Source organism: Natrix helvetica (genome assembly GCF_964273705.1).
Source record: "Natrix helvetica genome assembly, chromosome: 2".
NCBI lineage: Eukaryota > Metazoa > Chordata > Lepidosauria > Squamata > Natricidae > Natrix > Natrix helvetica.
In genome coordinates, this window is record NC_138552.1 from 101,032,758 (window position 1) to 101,054,253 (window position 21,496).

The following is a 21,496-nucleotide window of genomic DNA, read 5'->3' on the forward strand; positions in this document are numbered from 1 at the left end:
CAGGTAATCCTCGATTTAAGACCACAACAAGGAACAGGATTTTGGTCTCTAACAATGTGGTTGTTAAACAAGTCATCACATGACCTACCCAACCCAATTTCACAAGTATTTTTAACATTGTTAAGTGAATCGCATAGTTGTTAAGCAAATCCAGCTTCCCCCATTGCCTCTGTTTGTTGGAAGGTGGCTATAAAGGTTGCAAATCACCATCCTGTGACTATGGTTACAAATGCAAGCCAACTGCCAAGTGACTAAACTCATGTGACTATCGGGGTGATGCAATCATCGTAACTTTGAGGACAGGTCGTAAATCACTTTTTAAAGCACCATTCTAACTTCAAACCATTGTGAAATGAATGCTTTTAAGTTGAGGATTATATGCATGCTTCCTAAGAAAACGAAATAGAACAGGTAGCGGTTATTGGTTATATGGGAATTTATAATTTAGTGCATGAGATGAAATATCTTGAAGCAAAATTCTTCTAGCAGGAAGAACAGTGTATGGAGGGGAGTGTAGACGGGCCTCCAATACTATCTTCCCCAATGCCTCAAAGGATTCCCTACTCTTCCAGAGTTTTAAAGCAGAGCGGGGGAATTGTATAACCAGAGAAATTCCTTTTCAGGCAGTAAAATTCTGGTGGATCAAAAACCTCCACTGAGAAGAATTCTGGTACGTTTATTGTTTCTATTGTAGTAATATTCTTCTACTAGAACTATGGTGGTGCAATGGTTAGAATGCAGCATTGCAGGCTAACTCTGCTGACTGCCAGCAGTTCGATTCTGACAAGCTGAAGGTTGACTCAGCCTTCCATCCTTCTGAGGTCGGTAAAATGAGGATCCAGATTGTTGGGGGCAATATGCAGTCTCAGTTAACTGCTTAAAAAGGGCTGTAAAGCACTATGAAGCGGTATCTAAGAGCTATTGCTATTATGAACTGATCTTTTAACAGGTGGAAAGATATCACTTTCTTAAAGAAGAAAGTTAAAAGCTGTGCCTTGATAATGCTTTCCCTACCCAAAGCAATCGAGACAGCATTTTGGGTAGTCTTTGGTTAATGTTCACAATTGAGCATAAAATTATGATCATAAGTTGTGACAGTCATGAAGTAAGGTGTCCATGTGATTGCCTTACTTAATGGCAACAATTCCTGCTTTCCCCATTATGGTTAAGTGACCCTCTAATGTCATTAAGTGGAGCGTTTGGTATTTGCATGTTTTTTATCTGGGAATCCCCCACCTTGAGGCACCCTTTTCACAGTTTCCCACCCTACTAGTTTTCATACCCTTGGACATTCACTCACCCTAGTCACACCTCACTCCACTTACTGAAGACCATCTTTGAGAAAGAGAGCTAGCCAATCTTCCTATACAGAGGCCACATGGTACTATTCTGGAAGAGGGCAGCATTTTGGAAGCAGTAGCAATTCTTGAATTGCAAAAATTGTGGCCGCTCCCAAAATGGCCAATTGGCTGATTGTGTTTCTCAAAGGTGATCTCAAAGATGTTTGTGCATCTCTATTTATTAGGGATTACAAAACCATTTGGCATTCACATTCTTACAACATACACATATTAACTTATATCATAACATATAATCCATTGACTCTTAAATGTTTTTACATATGTTACTTTATCTAGGAACTGCTGAACAGAAAAATGCTATGATATATTCAGACAGAGGAAGACACACAGTGGATATATATGAATTTAATAACATTTTATACCTGATCAGCATTTTCTTGGTCAACTGCTAATTTTTCCATCAAGGCCTCAACATCCACTGATTTCTCCTTGAGAATTGGTTCTAAAGCAGAAAGATCTAATTTCATTTTGTCAACAAGCACATTTGTCTCTAACAGTTTGGATAAACCATTTTTTACCCGATCCCGAGCCTGAAAAAAAAGCAAATAAATACTGATAATTGTTTCAGTACTTTGAAAAGATATTATCTTAAAAAGCTGATGCAGGTGGCTGTTTTCAGTAATACTATGGATAATCATAGTTAGATTAAAATTACCATAATAATATGAATATTTTAATATGTACTTATGACTATCATTTTAATAGCCAAATCAGCATGTCAAAGAAATTTCTCGACTGGATAGTTTTAGTATTTCTTTTACTAAAAGAACATTATCTTTTACAACAAAGAAAATAAATATTTCTATCAAAGTTAACCTCGTTTTGACAGTATAATTGACATTTTGTTGCAATGTTTTTTCCTCAAAGACTGTTTTATTCCACTAGATCTTAGGGTAGGCTTTCTCAACTGGTACTTCTCAATCAGACCATAGCTCCCAGAATTTCCAACCAGAATGGTCTAAAGCAGGGGTCCCAATCCCTGATCCATGAACCGGCACCAGGCCGAGGCATGTCAGAAACTGGGCTACATAAACAAACAAAATCCCACCCGAAGGATACAGGTAGCATACGAAACCATGCCCCCTCCGTCTGTGGAAAAACCTTTCTCTACTGAACTGATCCCTGGTGCCCAAAAGTTTGGTGTGGGGGCAGCACTGTTCTAAAGACATCTGAATAGTGAAGAAGGCTAGTCCATATTGTGCCAATCTAGAAGGTACTCTTCACTGCTATATCCAGTTATGCCTCTTATTACTTTGCTGCATATAACATTTAAAGCTTATGGAATTTGCAGTCCTATCTCTGTCTACATATGAAGACCAAAATACATTGTCATTCACTGTACTGATTAGCAGCATCTGTATGGAAGATAACTGCACAAAACTCCTATTATTTGTGAAAAGTATGGCTAAAACCAGCGACATACCTGTTCTTCCTTAATGCAGAATGCCTTATTCAGAGACAGAAATGTTGATATATGAATTTCTTATACAATCATGTTAAATTTAGATATAAATTGAAGGGTGATTATAGTTAAGCCAACTTGATAGAAAACATACCTACACTCCTAATACTGAATAGTAATATTTTCACTACAAAGAACAATAGAAATAGTGCTTGCTTGTATGACAACAGTGGGGTAGGGAATAAAACACACTTCTATACTTAATTCCATTATTATTTTAATAAAGATCAACTTACTGAAACCAGTTGCTTCCTTTTTTCAGCAAGCATGGACAAATAAAGATTGATTAACTCTAAATAGGAAGTTGGTGTTGTATAGTAACGTCGCCGGAGCTCTGCATAATACTGCTCTGCCATCTCTGTAACACTCATGTGGATGTCTACACACATTACAGAAAGTTTCTCTTTCATTCGATCAGTTCCGAGATCAACATGCATAAAAAAAGTTCTTGATACAGAAAGAAGTGCTTCTTTTGGCCACTGGAGAAAAAAAAAAGAAAAAAATTGCTATCTACATAATCTTTCTTGAAGTATATATTTATTTATTTATTTTTCAGGATTTATAGACCGCCCCCTCTCCCCAAAGGGACTTATGCAATACACAAACCATTTCTTTTCTAATTATTTCAGCAGAATTGTCACTGGAAGACTAAAAGGAAGTGGAGGACATTATTAAATTGTACTTAATATAATACCCTACTTTCATATGGCATGAACATCAGGCAGCTGCTTTAATTTATGATTTATGGAATTGGTAAGAAATACTAATGTATTCCACTTGTAACCCATGAAAACATTAATGAAAATTGACTACTGAAGTATTTTTCTTTTAGTAACTAGCATATTTAGCAGAGATATTTCTACTTTCCCTATAAAATATAAAATAATGTCTTCAAAAGCCACGAATGGTGAGAAAGACCAAGGGCTAATATTTGACCATTACCCAAAATTATATCAACTTGTACTTAATGTCAGTGTTCTAAGTAACACTTCTAATGAAAGAAGACTCCGAGGTTAAATGTAATGGTGCAGAATATAGGAAAAAGTAAACTTGATGGGAAAGTAGCAATCCTTGAAGTAGATTCATGAATCATTGAACATCTTATCAACCTTCTTTGATGAATTATTTACCTGCACAAACCAGTCAATCGTGCAGCAATTCACAAGGGAGGGAAACATTCGGCACCGTGCTCGGAAAGCATCTCCAACAGGACTCATACACAGGACAATGTGTAGCTTCTGTCGGACTCGACTAATGAAGTACTGAAAAACCTGAGAAAAGACAAGTTATAATTCAGAGATGGAAAGTAAACATAATTTTTAGTATCATTGACATCATCCACTTTTTGGACAGTTTGTGTCACTGAGAATGATATACTACAAGAAGTGATAGTCTAAGTGACTTAAATACAGGACTTAAAGTCCTGGACTTATAGTCACAACTGAACCCAAAATATCCATTGCTAAGCAAGGCAGTTGTTAAGTAAGTTTTACCCCATTTTATGACCTTTTTGTCACAGTTGTTAAGCGAATCATGCGGTCATTAAGCAAATTCCCATTGTTTGTCAGAAACCAGCTGGGAAGGTTACAAATGGGGATCACATGATTCAAATGGCTCACATGTCATTTGCCAAGTGCCTGAATTTTGGTGTGGCTATGGGGGTGCTGCAATGGTTATAAGTATGAAAAACGGTCATAAGCCAGTGCCATTGAAATTTATGAATGGTCACTAAATGAATGGTTGTAAGTCAAGGACTACTTATATACCTCTCTAATTCCTATAAATTGCTGATACATTTAAATATCTACAATAAACATGGATTTAAATTATACATGTAAAGCAGTATTTATAATATCTTACCTCATCTCTGTTGCCCTCTGCTATTCCTACTTCTTTTGCCTTGGGTCGAGTAGCTCCCATGACAAACTCCAGCTCATCCTTTTCAAAAAGATTAGGTACCTCTCCAGAATTCAAAATATTGTTTATATCTTCTAGGAATTCTTCTACAACTATCTAAAGATTTTTTAAAATACCAGATATTTAAAAAGTTACATTGTTAAAAAAGGAGTCAGAAACCAAACATTACTAGAAAATAAGGGAAAAGAGAACTAGTACCCATTACAAGAAACAGATGCTGTTACTTCTAAAATATGTTTTCTTCTCAGCTTTACTGTTAGTCATTTTAAAATCGTGTATAAAAAGTCAATCATTAAGCATTTCCCCACGATTTTAAAAACCAAAATATGTTGTTTAAAAAACTGTAGTATTAATGAGCATAAAACATATCATTGCTGCTAAAATCTGAGATTTTCAGCAGAGGAACAGATGTTTCCTTTTTTCTCAGCATGTCATTTGAACTGTTGGATTGTTTATCCAAGGCTGATAATTTGTACTATTTTGATTCATCTTGAATGGGGCTTACTTCGGAATATAAATAAAGATTGAAAAATTAACCTCATCTAAATTTGTCAAGTCCTTAGCAAAATAAGGAAGTTTTAAGCAACATCTTAAAAATCTGGATAGTTCAATTTTACTGATTTCATTTCTACCACAAATTTGCTAAATCCAAAATACTTAATAGCAATAGCACTTAGACTTATATACTTCTTTATAGTGCTTTACAGTCCCCTCTAAGTGGTTTACAGAGTCAGCATATTGCCCCCAACAATTTTGGGTCCTCATTTTACCCACCTCGAAAGGATGGAAGGCTGAGTCAACCTTGAGCCTGGTGATATCAAATTGCAGGAAGCCGGCAGTCAGCAGAGCCTGCAGTACTGCACTCTAACCACTGCGCCACCATGGCTCTTAAGAGAAGTTTATATTTCCAACAGAAAGATTCCCAGGATAATCATAATAGTGCCAATTTTTATTCTGCTTCATTAAATCAGTACAGTAAAAAGTAGAAGAATAACCATGTGTACCACAATATTCCACAGAACATAAATAATCTATATTATATCTTCCTAATGATATATGTCACTCAAATTCAGAAAAAACAAACATCACTAGAAAACAAGGGGAAAGAGTGGGATGCAGAAAGAAAGAAAGGCACGTGAAAAAAACACCAGATGTTTTTCTTAGAATTCCATGTCTATGTTCATCTGAGTAAGATTTTTATGAATTTTTGCTGGATTAAGTTTAAAGCAGTGTCTTATGTTTATTGTTTGTTTGTTTATTAAATTAATAGGCCAACCACCTTATGTCAAGGTAACTCTGTCTTAGGATTTATCTACTAGTACATGGTATCCAAGTTTTATAGTGATTCTGTGCATTATCTCAATATTTTACTTGTTTGAAATATTTTTCATACCTTTCTGTTAAATTATCTCTGATGAAGTAAAAATTCTCAAACTGTTTCCTGATGGAGATTTGAGGCAGTTAAGCTACAAATTGTCACTTTAATATATGTTCCCAGGGAAACTAAAATAGTCAGCTAAGCCATAAAACATAGAAAAGGCCAAGAAATGCTGAAAAGCTGGGAGGCCACAGAACTCTGGCAAAGCAAAATAAATTAACTCCCTTAGGGGGGCGGGAAACCTACAATCACAGAATCCTGCCTTTAGTTCTCTCAAAACCCCATTGTCTCTGTAGTCCTGCCCTATTACCTTATAGTTGCACCTCAACGGCTGCATTGACCTAACTAGGTATGTGATCTAATCAAATACTTTGTGCTGGCTATACCTCATGGAATACCTGACTATGGTGTCCATTTTCATACATATTCTAATTTGCACACATTTCTTAAAAGCAATTGCACAGGTTTTTTTTAGGCCTCCTCCATTTCCTTCAAAGCTGGCAATAAACCAATTGGTGCTTTAGTTAATAAATTAATCCGACTCAAATATATCCCTGAAAATATATTTCCTACACTAAATATTCTTTAGTAAGGGCTTTGAGTAACCCCATGCCGAAACCAGTTATCAAGCCAGTCCATCAGACCCCAGAGTAAGTTTCTCATGGGAAGTAAGTTGTCTTGCTCTGAGGCTAAGCCACAGAATATCTTGCAGCATAAGGGAATGCTATTGATGATCCCTGAACCTGACAGAAGGAATTTGGCACATTTAGCTTTGAGAATAGATGACAGAAAGACAATCACATTTGTTTGTTTCTATCATTCTAGAGCACAATATGGATTTAAGTTACAAGAAGGAGGATTCCAAATGAATATCAAAAAAAAAAAAAAAGGAGCAGTTTGACTGTGGAACAAATTAGTTCAAGAAGTGATGAGTTCTCCTTCACTGATGTTCAGGCAGAGTTTATACGGCAGGGCTGTCAAACTCCTGTCCCACGGGCCGGATGCGTCATGCACTCGCCACACTCATGCCCGGTTTAGCAAAGGGGACAAAAGTACCAATATGTCACGTGATGCCACTGTGATGACATGAGTTTGACATCCTGCTATACGGCCATCTGTCTAGAATGTGTTTTTGCACTGAGCAAAGGGTTCATTTAATCACTCTTTACAATTCTATCATTCTATAATGTTTGACCAATTGCTATAGGGTTGGCTTTATTATTCAATTTGTTCCCTGATAGCTAAGCTGTTTCCATTTCACGATACATAATTACGATGCTCAGATGATGTGCCTTTGGCAGTCTGATTGCATATAGCATACAGTATGTCCTAATGATCATCTCTTTTGCTCCAGTTAAGAAAGGATACTGTTTTAGTTCAACATTGACAGATTTCAAACTCTATGAAATAAATCCATCTAGGCCATAAATTAATCTTTTGAGAAAATGGAAGAAATGCTAAATTAAACAATTACCTTGACCAAAGAGACTAATTTCATGAATACCAGCATGTTTATGAATTGTTAAGTTATTATTGTTGGGTGTTAAGAGAGAAAGAGATTAAAACATGCCTGATAAACAACGATAAATTATTTATGATCTATATAAGTCACACAGAATTGCCTTATTGGGGAGACAAGCATCATATAAATTTAATGAACAAACAAACACATATTTATTTCATACAATTGAAGTATTTCATGCAAATTCCATTTTTTCTTTCACGGAGCAAAAGGCACAAAAACTAAACAAAAAATAACAATAATGAACTAAACAATTGGTGATGATATTCACGATCTATCACTATATTAAAGATTTCATTGATGCATGTGATATTCAAAGAAGAAAGAGATTTTAAATATCCCAAATTCAATATTGGTAACCACAGCAACATTGATATAGATTACATTATTAGAAAACCTACTGCCAATATATAGCTAATAAATAGCAGTAAGAGTTAGAGAATCATAATTTATTGTGGGGGTTTTCAAAGCTCTTTATTGTTGTGTTAATTTTCAGTCAGAGAGATATTTTTAAGTACCGTTGCTGTAATTAAAGTTGTGTTTTAGTTTTCTAACATATTGCAATACTAAATTTGGCAGCTAACAACAGAAATTGAATCTATTACTTATGCTGCATCAATTTCTATGCTTTAGGAAATATGGATAATTAAAAGCAGGATTCATTATGAAAGATTGTGGGGTGATTTTCTTCAAAAACTTTGTAATAAAAAACTAATTGGGCATTATCACCAAAAATGATAATGTGTCAATTTGTGATCATCCTACCAACACTATTATCAGTTTATATAAATTTAGTATAGTGCCTCCTATTGATATTTATCTGATCCTGATATAAACTAGATTTTAAAAGGAATTTTATGCTTCAAAGAGTAGAAAGATACAAGGAGCTGTATCAAGTTCAGAATCCTAATCCTCCAAGTTTTGATAAAAACTTTCAGGAAAAGCCTGCTGAGCTTAATTAAATTTTACATACCACTGGAGAGATTTCCTTGCTATTAAATGAGGTAGATATGTATCAATCTTAAAATGATGTTAAAAGTGTTTATCAATGTTTTTTTTAAAGAAAGAAATGCTTGATAAATAATACTAACCATCTCACAGTAACTGGGTTATTTCATGGCAGTTCCAATTCTCCTATAAAATGTGATTTATGTGAAGTAAGTCTATTAGAATAGCAGCCTAAGCATTCCTGAATGCAGTTCAACTAATATCGTATCTGATCGAGTAACCAATCTTGGAAACGGAAAACTTTGAAAAGTTAGAACTACTGAAATAATCTCAATGTTAACAGGTTCCAATTTTTAATGTAGTTAAACACTTCTACTCTATTTTTTTCATTCTATTCCACTGTACTTAATTTTTATTTCTATTCTACAATGTATTATTTGTATTCTATAATGAAACAATTGGGGGGAAATGGAATTGTTTTTAGGAATGAAGAGAGCTTCCTTAATGACTTTGTGATATATCTTGATAAATAATGCTTATTATTGTTTTATATACATTATGTATATCTGTCTGTCTGTCTTCTGTCCGTCCATCCGTCCATCCATCCACCCATCATATTCCATCTTTATTTAACCAGGAGTGGTAATAGATGCATCTATCTATCTATCATCTATCTATCTATCTATCTATCTATCTATCTATCTATCTATCTATCTATCTATCTATCTATCTATCATCTATCTATCTATCTATCTATCTATCTATCTATCTATCATCTATCTATCTATCTATCATCTATCTATCTATCATCTACCTACCTACCTACCTACCTACCTACCTACCTACCTACCTACCTTCTTAATTTCAAACAATTTTATAAATTAAAAAAAAAACAAGAACAGAATAACAGAGAGGCTATTGTGTGGAAAAGGCAGAAAATGTATTTAACACCAGTCTGACAAAATTATAAATGCAGTAAAGCAATGTGAGTTTTGTGCTGTTCCGGGGGGTGGGGGTGGGGTGGGGGGAGATAGCAGCCACAGAGAAAAGGACTTGAGTGAGCCTTTTTCAACCAATTCCCCACCTTTGATTAACTTTACATTTTTATCAGCCTCTTATTGTATTGTTTCTCAAGCTGAGTGAAAATTGATACGTCCTGCTGCTTTCAGGCAGCAAATGTGTAAACCTCCGTCTAAAATTATTGAAGGCACACCATTATTTGAAAATATATGGTGGTTGATTATGAGAGGAGAGGCTATTCCAAGATGAGTGCAGGGAATCATGGGGGAAACTAAGAGCAGTTGCAGAGAACGGCCCTTATGAAAACTCACAGAGCCGAAATAAGTTTTCAAAAATAAAAATGGTGGGGGTTTTCTGGTAGTTAAGTCCTGGCTCAGGTATGGTATAAGAGGTATCATTGTGAATTGAATGTTAAGATAATGATACTAAAGCTTGGAGGCGGACAGAGGGAACGTTTGTCTTAGATTATCTCTTGAGTTCCCAGTCCCTAGTGAGGTTATGCCTGAGTGAGACAACATTACAGGACTGGGTTTTTGAAAAAAGGATGCTGGATAAACTAAATATGAGAACAGTGAATAAGAAAGTTTTAGAGCTTTCTTGTGGACTGGATGGATGCTAATCAGCTCCTTAAGAGCAAATCAATATATTTTCTTTCATAGTCAAACATAACTTCACATTCCAGACATTCTGCTAAATCAGTGTTTCTCAGTCTTGGCAGCTTGAAGATGTGTGGACTTCAACTCCCAGAATTCTGGGAATTGAAGTCCACACATCTTCAAGCTGCCAAGATTGAGAAACACTGTGCTAAATTATTTGAGACTGCTCATAATTCATCCAAAAACCTCTCAACTATTTTTGTGATTCTGGGTTTTGGCTGAGACACAACCCAAGGAGTCCTGAAAGGATTTCATGCCAGCAATAAGGCAAGACTGGTATCTCTCCCACTTTCCCCTTTTCATCTTTCACTTGTTCCCAGAATTACCATCCAAACTTCCTCTATAATTTTTCCTCATTGGTTTAATTTTTTTTTAAAGAATTTTATTCGTTTTTAAACATTTATGGGAAAAGGTAGAAGGGTACATAGAAAATTTTGGCAGCTCCCGTGCTAGTGGTAGAAATCCCTCCAAATCTCACAATTTTTACAATGTTAAAGACAACGTATAAAAGATAAGCAAAAACAGAATCTTGTTCTACATTATATCAACCATGTGTTCAAACATCTCTTTTTTTGTCTCTTTCTAGTATATCAACAATTACAATAATATTTCAAATACATTTATTTTTGTGACCTGAGCCTTTTCGATATTGCTCCCTCCTCCCTGTCCCCAGATGGAGCCACAGCCCCTTCCTCCTTCATATCTTGTACATTACTACCTTTTTCACTACCTCCCATATTTTTGTCCTCTAGGAGAGAACTGTGTTTTTTAATGAAGGTTTCTGCCTCCCCCACTGTATTAATTCTAATTCTGTTTCCTTCCCAAAAAATCAACATTCCCTCTGGCAATAACCATCTAAACCAAACTCCTTTATTATATAATTTCTTTGATAAGGAGGAATATTTCCTCCTTTTTTCTCTTATTTTTTTCGGAACTTGCTTAAGAATGGTAATTTCTTTGTCTTTATATTTTAATGGTCCCCCCCTTTGGGCCCCTAGCACCTCATCCCTTGTGGTCCTCCTAAGAAATTTAACATGTACCTCCCTTGCAACATTATGTGCTCTAGCATATGCTGAATTAATCCTGTAAACCAGATCCATATTCCACCACAACTCTTCTTTGTCTCTCTTAATTTATTCTGCTAAAATTGTACTCATAATATCTTTAAGATCTTCATTTTCTGTCTCTGGTAGGTTCTGGAATCTGAGAAAAAAGGACATTCTTTCAAGTTCTATCTTTGCCATAAAATTTTCCAATTCTAAACTCCCCTTCCGGACTGCCTTAACCTCCTCCCCCAACCCAGCCACTCCCTCCTCCAACACACTAATTCTTTGTTTGTTTTCTGTTATATGGTGTTTTACACCTCTGAGTTCTTCTTTGAGGTCTGTTACCTCTTTTTTCAACTCATTTTGACCCCTCAAAATTTCCTAAAACATTTGGGTAACAGATAAGTCTTTTGAGCTCTCTCCAGTCCCTTCTTGTTGTAATTTTCATCTGATGCATACTTTTGCTGGAGGTGGCAGAAATGGGAGCCGAGAATGACTTGCCCGTTGGTGGTTTTTTGGGCCCCATTTATCTGAGTTCAGAGATGGTATAAATCTTTTACAAAAGAAATGGCATCAGTGGAGTGCACAGCTGTGCCGATCCAAGGAGGCAGGGAAATCCAAAAGTGAAAAGTTAGTTCTCCATCACAGTTCCAAGGCACAGAGGCACACCAGAAAGGGGAAAATCATATAATCAACATCCAGGAAGACCACATAACAGGAGAGGTCCAGGCGTCCTTCAGAGGGGGTAATAATACAATGCCAGAGATTTTTCCAAAAGTTGTTTCAAAAGGCAGACTTCATTTGTAAGTACACAAACGAAGACGGAAGGGAGCCATCTTGGCTCCTCCTTTCACAGGGAGAAGAACAAAGATTTCCATAAAGTTTTTTTTCCTTTAAGAAAACAGCTCAGCAATCACCTCTTGCAGTTGTGATATAGATCTTTCTCACATAGTTAATACAGGTGACAAGTCAGCCTTTATTCTCTCTCCATTCCGATATAGAGAGAGATAATTCAAATGCCGCTTTATCTGAGGGGGGTAAAGAGAAAGAAACCCCCTCTCTAATCTTCCAGCTTCAAATAGATTGAACACGAACTTACAATAGTCTGCTGCTTATCCGTTAACGATAATTAAGGAGATTAGGATGGATCTCTCACCACCCGCATTCCAGCCGCTCCTCCTTAATTAACTCCTTCCTCCCAGAGCCTATTCAGTGAAAGGGCAGACAGCCAGATGCTGTTCCATGCCCCCCCTCCGCTCCCCGGCTCCTGGGGCGAGGCTGGAAACACCCCCACCGGCTGCCGCTGAATCCGGGGGGTTCCAGCAAGCCACCCTGTGGCAGGTGGTCCCTCCGAGACCCCCTGTGCTCCTAAAAGGAGCCCACCAGAGAGACGAACAGCGGACAACAAAATCCGTCGCCTTCAGTGACCGGAAGTGATCTCCGGTTTAATTTTTTAAGGTATCAGAATTATGTAAATCCACAGAATCCTATTCATGTAACATGGTAACTGTCAGGCCTGTAATTCTGTTCCTTTTAGGATCTTTGGCCTGCCACATATTTAAACCATATATATATTATGCTGTTTCATTGGTATAGTAGTTGGGAGGGGGGAATAGAAAGGAGTAGGATTGTGGAATGTATCGTTATGGATTTCTTGGAAGCTCAAGGTCGTCTTTTGTCTCCGCACCTCGACACCTGGCCGGAAGAAGAGGGGTGTACATGCCAGCGTGGAAGATGAAGATTGGACCATGTGATGAATTATGGGGTGTGGGGATAGATGATGAACTTTTAACTGGGTGAATTCACCGGATGTACGTTAAGAGTTGAAATTCAACAGCATAATGCCAACATGCCTGTCTTATTAAATTGGAGTTTTAAGGATCACTTTGCCTTGGACAATGATTTAATTCTGCATGATATTTGGAACGCTGACATTATTTCAACTCTCTCATAATTTTTTTTCTTTCATCGGGGTAATGAATCCCAGTTCTGACCCAACCCTGGGCAGGACGAAATTTCAGTGAAGATGGAGGAGGGAAAGAATGCAGCAGAGAAAGCTAAGGATGATGGATTGCTTATTTTTGTCGAGACTATCTATGCACCTTCTAAAGAAATAGTTCAACAGGCAAAGGCGAGGGAAAAGGAACCGAAACCAAGATTTTCCTCACAGACGGAGTTAGACCTGCGGGAGGAAGCTTCGGGATTTATTGCTTCTCAGGAATGCCTGCTGGAAGGAGGGGGGCCCCCCAAGGGAACTCTGACAGACGGCTGGAGCATGGGGAGAAGAGCAAATGAATGGAGATCTCAGTCGCTCTCACGCAGCCAGTCTTTGATGGGCCTTCAGGACCAATTCCGATGCCTAAATGTGAGTGAACAAAAACCCCTGGGGCCCCCAGAACCACCCGGGTGGAGCCTAGCAAAGCCCACATTATCCTTCCCCAGCAGAGAAACTGCTGCGCAGTGGAGTGGAGACCTTGGTTATTTCCACACAGCCACCAGTGAATCAACACCCCCCCCTCCTGGAGTGAAAAAAATTTGGGAAGTAAAACTTAACCAGCCAAAAGGGGCCTGGAACACTTCCCCCCCCCTTCCTCTGCAAAGTGATGGCTCTGGACCCATCAATCAAGCCAATCCAGGTTGGGCTTTCTTCCCGGGTCATGGATGGGCTCAATGCCAGTGGACGCCTGCCCCTTCCCAACTAATGGCGCCACCCCAAATAGCTGCCCAGAGGCAGAGCCAGGGACTGGGACCACCACAGGGTCCAGCCCCCCCACCAATGCCTCAGCAGGCTTTTGCCCAACCGATGGGTGTGGCCCCACAAAGAGGCTTACCACCCCAAGCAGCAGGCCAACAGGTTGCTCCGGTTCAACCACCAGCACCCCCTCCTCCTCCCACACCCCCAAGGTTCCGTGCAACCTATGATGGCAGCCGAGACAAACTAGCTTACTTTATGAATCGAGTATTGGCGTACGTTGACCAAGTAGGCCCACAATACCTGACGGATCGAGAACTGATCCAAGAAATAGCAGAGGGGATGAATGAAGGAGAGGCAGCACAATGGATAGCGGAACTCCATGAAGAAGCAGCTCCTGAATTAGATGACATAACGGGGTTCATCCAACTGATGCGGGCCCGATTTTACGATGTGGCCCAACAGGTAGATGCTGAAGACCAGATCCAGGAATTATGACAGGGGGGTCGGCCGGTCAAAGAATTAGTTTGGGAATTCCGGAGAATAGCTGGAAGACTACGATACTGGCCAGAGAGACTATTGGTCTATACGTTCAAAAAGGCCTTAGATCCCAAACTGAAACAAGCTTGTGCCATAAGGGGGACCCCAGATCGTATCCAAGAATGGTACACCACTGCAATCATACTGGACCACGAGATTAACACCTATCCAAAGCCGGGTACCAAAACCCCTGAAAAAAAACCATTAGCCCACCGAACGCAGAGGCAGCAAACTGAAAAGCCCCCGCCAACCCCTCGTTCCTGGGGCCCCAAAATAAAGTGCTACCGTTGTGGTCAGCTTGGCCACCGGGCATCTACATGCTGGGCTCCAGCCCCAGTTCCACAACCACGCCAACCACCTGCCAGCACAATCAAGAAAACCCCCAAAAAACCACCAGAAAAAAGTCGTCTGGCACAACAGCCAGCAGGGGAAGAGAGCGGAGCCACTGAAATCGCCCTGGCCACCTCAGAGGAGGAAGAGGAAGGAAACCCAGAAGACGACCCAATGGTGAGCGCACCTATCCGCCCCTTCCAAATAAAAGCCAAACTCCAAATACCGAAAACGGGGGTAGAAGGGGAAGTTGGGGTGATTATAGATACCGGCTGCACCCGATGCTTAATCAGCATGTCAATAGTGGAGCAACTAGGTATACGCACCAGACCCCTAAAACAACCCATTCCGTTTGAGCAAGTGGCTGGAACCCTAATTGGGGGAGCTCCGGCTACAAAGATCACTGAGTTAGTAAAGTTGGTGATAGGCCGCCACTATGAGTTCCTCAGATTCATCATGGCCCCTGGAATGCAGGAGTCGATTATCCTAGGGCTTGCATGGTTGGACAAGTGGGAACCGACTATAAAGTGGGAGGATGGCGTTAGAAAGGTGACTATTGGACTTGGGCCGTTACCACCGGTGGAACCAAAAGGCCACCCAGGAACATTGGAACCTAACAGCCCAACCCATCCAGAACCTGCAGCAACCGCAGCAGACACTAAACCTCCGGGAATCCAACGAGTCCCAAAGATCTATTGGGATCTGGCGGAGGTGTTCAGTGAGGAAGATGGAAACTACCTTCCACCTCACCGCGCCACAGATTATGCCATAGAGTTCAAACCTGGGGTAACCTTACCAAAGCCCAAAATGTACTCTATGACGCCTAAAGAAATGATAGAATTGAGGAAGTACATCGACACCAATTTGAAAAGAGGGTTTATTGAACCAGCAAAATCAAAAGTAGCGGCCCCAGTGCTCTTCAGGGAAAAGAAAGATGGGGGGGGGGGTTCGCCTCTGTGTGGACTTACGAGCTTTGAATGCGGTATGCGAAAAGAATACCTATCCCCTCCCTCTCATGAAAGATATGTTGAACCACTTGGCTAAGGACAAGATCTTCACCAAGCTGGACTTGAGAGAGGCGTATTACCGTATACGAATCCGGAAAGGGGATGAGTGGAAGACCACTTTTAATACTCCCTTAGGCAGCTTCCAATATAAAGTCATGCCTTTCGGACTACAAGGAGCACCCCCAGTATTCATGCAGTACATAAATGAAGTGCTACACGACCACCTGTACCGCAGAGTACTCGTTTATTTAGATGACATCTTGATCTTCTCTGAGACCATGGAAGAACATGTGAAACTGGTACGGCAAGTCCTGAAAAAACTTCTAGCTGCCAAACTTTATGCAAAATTGTCAAAGTGTGAATTCCACAAGACCTCGCTGGATTATCTGGGATATCGTATCTCCAATGAAGGAGTAGAAATGGACCCAGAAAAAGTGAAAGCGGTGTTAGATTGGAAACCTCCAAGCACTCGCAAACAATTACAAAGCTTCCTTGGATTTGCAAACTTTTATAGGCAGTTTATTCCAACCTTTGCTGAAATTGCCCTACCATTGACTGACCTATTAAGAACGGGGCCTTCCCCTACTAAACCTAAAGCAAACCAACCATTAAAATGGACAATCGACTGTCAAAAGGCTTTTGAGAAATTAAAACGGCTCTTTGCCCAAGAACCCATATTGCAACACCCCGATCCAGAGCGACCTTTCATAATCCAAACGGATGCCAGTGATGTCGCGATAGCCGCGGTGCTACTACAAAAGAATAAAGAAGGCCACCTCTTACCATGCGCTTACATCTCCAAGAAACTCACCACTATGGAAAGAAGGTGGCCCATTTGGGAGAAGGAGGCATTCGCGATCAGGTGGAGCATGCTCACCTGGAGACATCTCCTGGAAGGGGGGGATATACCGTTCGAGGTATGGACTGATCATAAAAACCTCGAAACTCTCCTTGCCCATCGAAAGTTATCCCCCAAACAGGTCCGTTGGGCCCAATATTTCCAAAGGTTCAAATTTGAAATTAAACACATCCCCGCAGGGAAGAACTTGTTAGCAGATGCACTGTCGAGAAAACCCCAGTTTGACAGTAAGAAGGAAGAAATTTTCCACCCCATCATATCTCCTTCTCACCAAAAGGCAGCTCAAGTCACCAGTCGAAGCCAAGATAAACTGAGAACCGAACTGAAAGCAGCCCTCCAGACAGACCCATGGTTCAACAACAACAAGGACATCCTAACGATTAATGATGGCGTAGCCTGGAAGGGATCCAAACTGTACGTCCCTGCAGAGATGAAATTGCAAGTGCTACAGCGGAGTCATGATGCAAAACTAGGAGGTCATTTCGGATTCCTGAAAACTCTCCACCTCGCTAGACGTCAATTTTGGTGGCCAAAGATGAGGTCGGAGGTGGAAGATTATGTAAAAAGCTGTGCTACTTGTGCAACAATGAAAACCCGTCCGGGAAAGCCCCCTGGACTACTACAACAAGTGGCCAACCCTAGCCGACCATGGGAAGAGATAGCAATGGACTTCATCGTCGAACTTCCAGATAGCAGTGGTAATAAAGTAATCTGGACAGTTATTGATTTGTTTTCCAAGCAAGCACACTTTATCGCTTGTTCAAGCCTACCATCCGCAAAGAAATTAGCGAAAATGTTTGTGAAACACATTTATCGCCTACATGGAGTTCCAAAAAGGATCATTTCAGATCACGGAGTTCAATTCACCGCCAAGTTCTGGAGAGAATTCCTAAAATCGATCGGGTCCACGCAGGGACTCAGCTCAGCATTTCATCCCAGCACAAATGGGGCAGCAGAGAGGGCCAATGCGATGGTGGAACAGTACATCCGGTGTTATGTGGACTATCAGCAAGACAATTGGTCGGACTTGCTACCTTTCGCTGAAGTAGCATATAATAATGCGGTTCACAGCAGTACAGGATTAACTCCTTTCCAGATTACCAGTGGCATGGAATTCGTTCCCATGCCTGAACTACCTAAGGAACCTCCCTTATCCATGTCCCTGAATGAATGGCTGGAGGCACTAAAGAAGGGATGGGAGAATACCAAAAAGGCGCTAACAGATGCGGCAGAAGCCTACAAGAAGCAAGCTGATAAACATCGTTCCCTACAACCCCCCTTTCGAGTGGGGGACAAAGTTTTTTTGTCTACTAAATACATAAGATTAAAGATGCCTAGTAAGAAATTAGGTCCAAAATTTCTAGGTCCTTTCTCAATAGAAAAGATAATTAACCCAGTTACAGTTCGACTCAGCCTACCCAGACTCTTAGGGAAAATTTACCCAGTATTCCATTGTAGCTTATTGAAGCCGGTAAGGGAGTCTAGCACGAGACCATCCACCCAAACTCCACCTCCTCCCATAGTGGTAGAAGGGGAAACACATTATGAAGTGAAAAAAATATTAGATTCCAGGCTGTATAGGGGTCGCTTACAATATTTAGTGCATTGGAAGGGATACCCTTTGTCAGAAGCTACGTGGGTGAAAAGTTGGGATCTGAAAGCAGATAAATTAGTGAAGCAATTCCATGAGAAGTTCCCTGATAAGCCAAAGGGTCCCCCTGGGGGAGGAAGAGGTGGTTAAATTTTGATAGGTTAACATTTATGTTATTCTCTTTTCAGGAAACGTTTTTCTCTTGAGGAGAGGCCGCCTGTCAGGCCTGTAATTCTGTTCCTTTTAGGATCTTTGGCCTGCCACATATTTAAACCATATATATATTATGCTGTTTCATTGGTATAGTAGTTGGGAGGGGGGAATAGAAAGGAGTAGGATTGTGGAATGTATTGTTATGGATTTCTTGGAAGCTCAAGGTCGTCTTTTGTCTCCGCACCTCGACACCTGGCCGGAAGAAGAGGGGTGTACATGCCAGCGTGGAAGATGAAGATTGGACCATGTGATGAATTATGGAGTGTGGGGATAGATGATGAACTTTTAACTGGGTGAATTCACCGGATGTACGTTAGAGTTGAAATTCAACAGCATAATGCCAACATGCCGGTCTTATTAAATTGGAGTTTTAAGGATCACTTTGCCTTGGACAATGATTTAATTCTGCATGATATTTGGAACGCTGACAGTAACATCTGTTCAGTTCTATCCTCTATTCATCAATTAATACTGGCACAAATATCTATTTTAAACATGTCCTTTCAATAGATTTAGTTTATTTTGTAAGTAAATTACTGTTCTAAGTATCAAACACTGTTTACATCACTGCTTTATCCCCAATTCATCCATGTTATTCAACACTTCAATCACTTATTAATGTTGCCATGGAAATTGTTGTCACTTTCGTGGTTGAAAACAATGTCTGATATCAACATTTCATGAGCTTCATTTCAAGTGTATTCCTTTTTGTTTCTTTGTGCTTTTTTGCCCTCATTTTTATTCTTGTATTTCTACACTGGTTTAGGCATGTCAATGGATTCTTATAATGTTATTTTTTCTCTTTCTGTAATTTATGGGCACTTTTTAGTTTTATGGAGAGTGTCATTATCCAGCAGTGACTGACACACAGAGAGTTGCAAGTTCTACAGTAGCTAAGGATTCTTATTCATGCTATAAAAGAGTTCATCTTCCTAATCTGGAATTGTACATTACTAGCTATGTCCCTCTATCTTTTCATTACAATTCCTAGAATGAAGTGTGAGAATTCTTTGCTATGCCTTGAATTACCCTTCACCAAAAACTAGCAAACTTCATTGCCTGCCAGTTTGTACCGGTATCTGAGATAAAACCACGAAGCAGACAGAGATAGTCCTTACTTATGACCCAATTACTTACAAGCCAAGTAAGCCCAAAATTTATGCTCCTAAATGAGAAATTTATTGAATTTTACTCCATTTTACAGCTTTTCCTGCCACATTTGTTAAGTGAATCATTGCAGTTGTTAAATTAGTAACATGGCTGTTAAGTGAATCTGACTTTCCCATTGACTTTGTTTGTTAGAAGCTCACAAAAGGTGATCATATGATCCCAGGACACTGCAACCGTCATAAAGGTGAGTCAGTTGTGAAATCACCTGATCATGGGTATCCTTAGTAAGATGGGTAACTTAAAATGCTGAGTATATACAGACATACTTTTCAAGTAGACAGCTATTTGAAGTTACAACTGCCAAAACATCTTATGGAGATATTTACGCCAGCGAGAGTCTCTGCATTTGCGGAGCAGCAGAGATAGAAGACCTGGCTCACATCCTATTTGATTGTTGCTTGTATAAGGGGATGAGAGACAAGTACCTTGGTCAATATACCAAACGAATGACCCATTGGGATCCCCATATCAAAACAACTTACCTTATGTGCAGCCAGAACCGGAAAATAACATTTAATACAGCACAGTACTTAAACAAAATGGTTTGGTTGAGATTTGCATATGTGGGACTGATTGCGGTATTTGCAGGGATGACACGGAAATATAATTTTATCACATTTTATCTATATCTTAAATTATTGTATTTGATTCCACTTTCATTTTAGACTGCATTTCATTATAATTCCATTTTAAATCATTTTTTAACTCCAATTCCATTTTATATTGCTTTTATCAAATTTTAGTAATAATTTGTTTCTGGAATTTTGAACTTTGATATGGCCCAAGGACTAATCAATAAAGACTCAATGTGAAATCAGATCATGGGGATGCTGCAACGGTCATAAGTGTGAAAAATGATCATGTCATTTTTTTCAGTGCTGTTGTAATTTCGAATGGTCACTAAGTGAACTGCTGTAAGTCAAGGTCTACCTGTATTGCCAAAAAGAAAGAAAGAAAGAAAGAAAGAAAGAAAGAAAGAAAGAAAGAAAGAAAGAAAGAAAGGACAGCCTACATCTTGCAGAAACATGAATGAATCCAATTTTTATATTTATCCTGTGCTAGCAAAGTGTATCTACTTTCAGTGTCTTATCTGAACTTTAAACATTGAATGGCATTTAAAATTCCCTTTCTGAAGTGCTTTGGTTGCATGAACAAAAGTACATAAATCACATTGCATTTCATTATATTAATAATGCTCTAAGTGCAAAATGAACTTCAATATTATTATATCATACCTGGGTGTCTGTGAAAAGGAAAACCATGTCTTTGTCTTCCACCCCTGCCATTTTGTATAGCTTCCTAAGGTCTTCATGGAAAGTGTCATAATTATAGCCACGGCTTAGTTCTATTTGAAAGCATTTATAGCCACAAATGTGAGATGCAAGTCTAGTCAGAGACTGCTTCCCTGTGCCTCCAACGCCCACCAAGAGTGAATTTCCTCTTTCCTGACGAATCATCCGAGCAATTCTAGGCAGAAAATTGAAATGACATTTGACTTTGATAAAACTTACAAAAGTAAAAACACCATTCTACCTTATTCATCCGTGACATACTGTATGTACAGGAATTGAAGCAGAGGCATTTTCTTTGAATACTCTCCCAGGACATGATTATAATACACAGCTTGGTTCAAGCACCCTCTTATTATGGCTCAAGAATCACCCTTACTCACGTAACTAAAATTTGATGGCAAAAATCTCAATATAATTTCCTGGGTTAGATTTGGTTCCCCCTTCTGACCAGGAAGGGTTAAGTTTATGAAATATAATATAATCACCACCAAA

General features: G+C 39.4%; 1 protein-coding gene across 1 annotated transcript in view; it reads right to left on the minus strand.

Moving 5' to 3' along the window:
- The window catches only part of DNAH6 (dynein axonemal heavy chain 6), a 206,828-nt gene that overhangs the window by 90,039 nt on the left and 95,293 nt on the right, over window positions 1-21,496 (minus strand). The window contains exons 46-50 of the mRNA XM_081944223.1: window positions 20,948-21,179; window positions 4,684-4,836; window positions 3,954-4,094; window positions 3,060-3,302; window positions 1,724-1,891 (exon numbers count right to left, since the gene is read on the minus strand). Coding sequence (XP_081800349.1) covers window positions 1,724-1,891; window positions 3,060-3,302; window positions 3,954-4,094; window positions 4,684-4,836; window positions 20,948-21,179 — 937 coding nt within the window. The remainder of the gene's footprint in view (window positions 1-1,723; window positions 1,892-3,059; window positions 3,303-3,953; window positions 4,095-4,683; window positions 4,837-20,947; window positions 21,180-21,496) is intronic.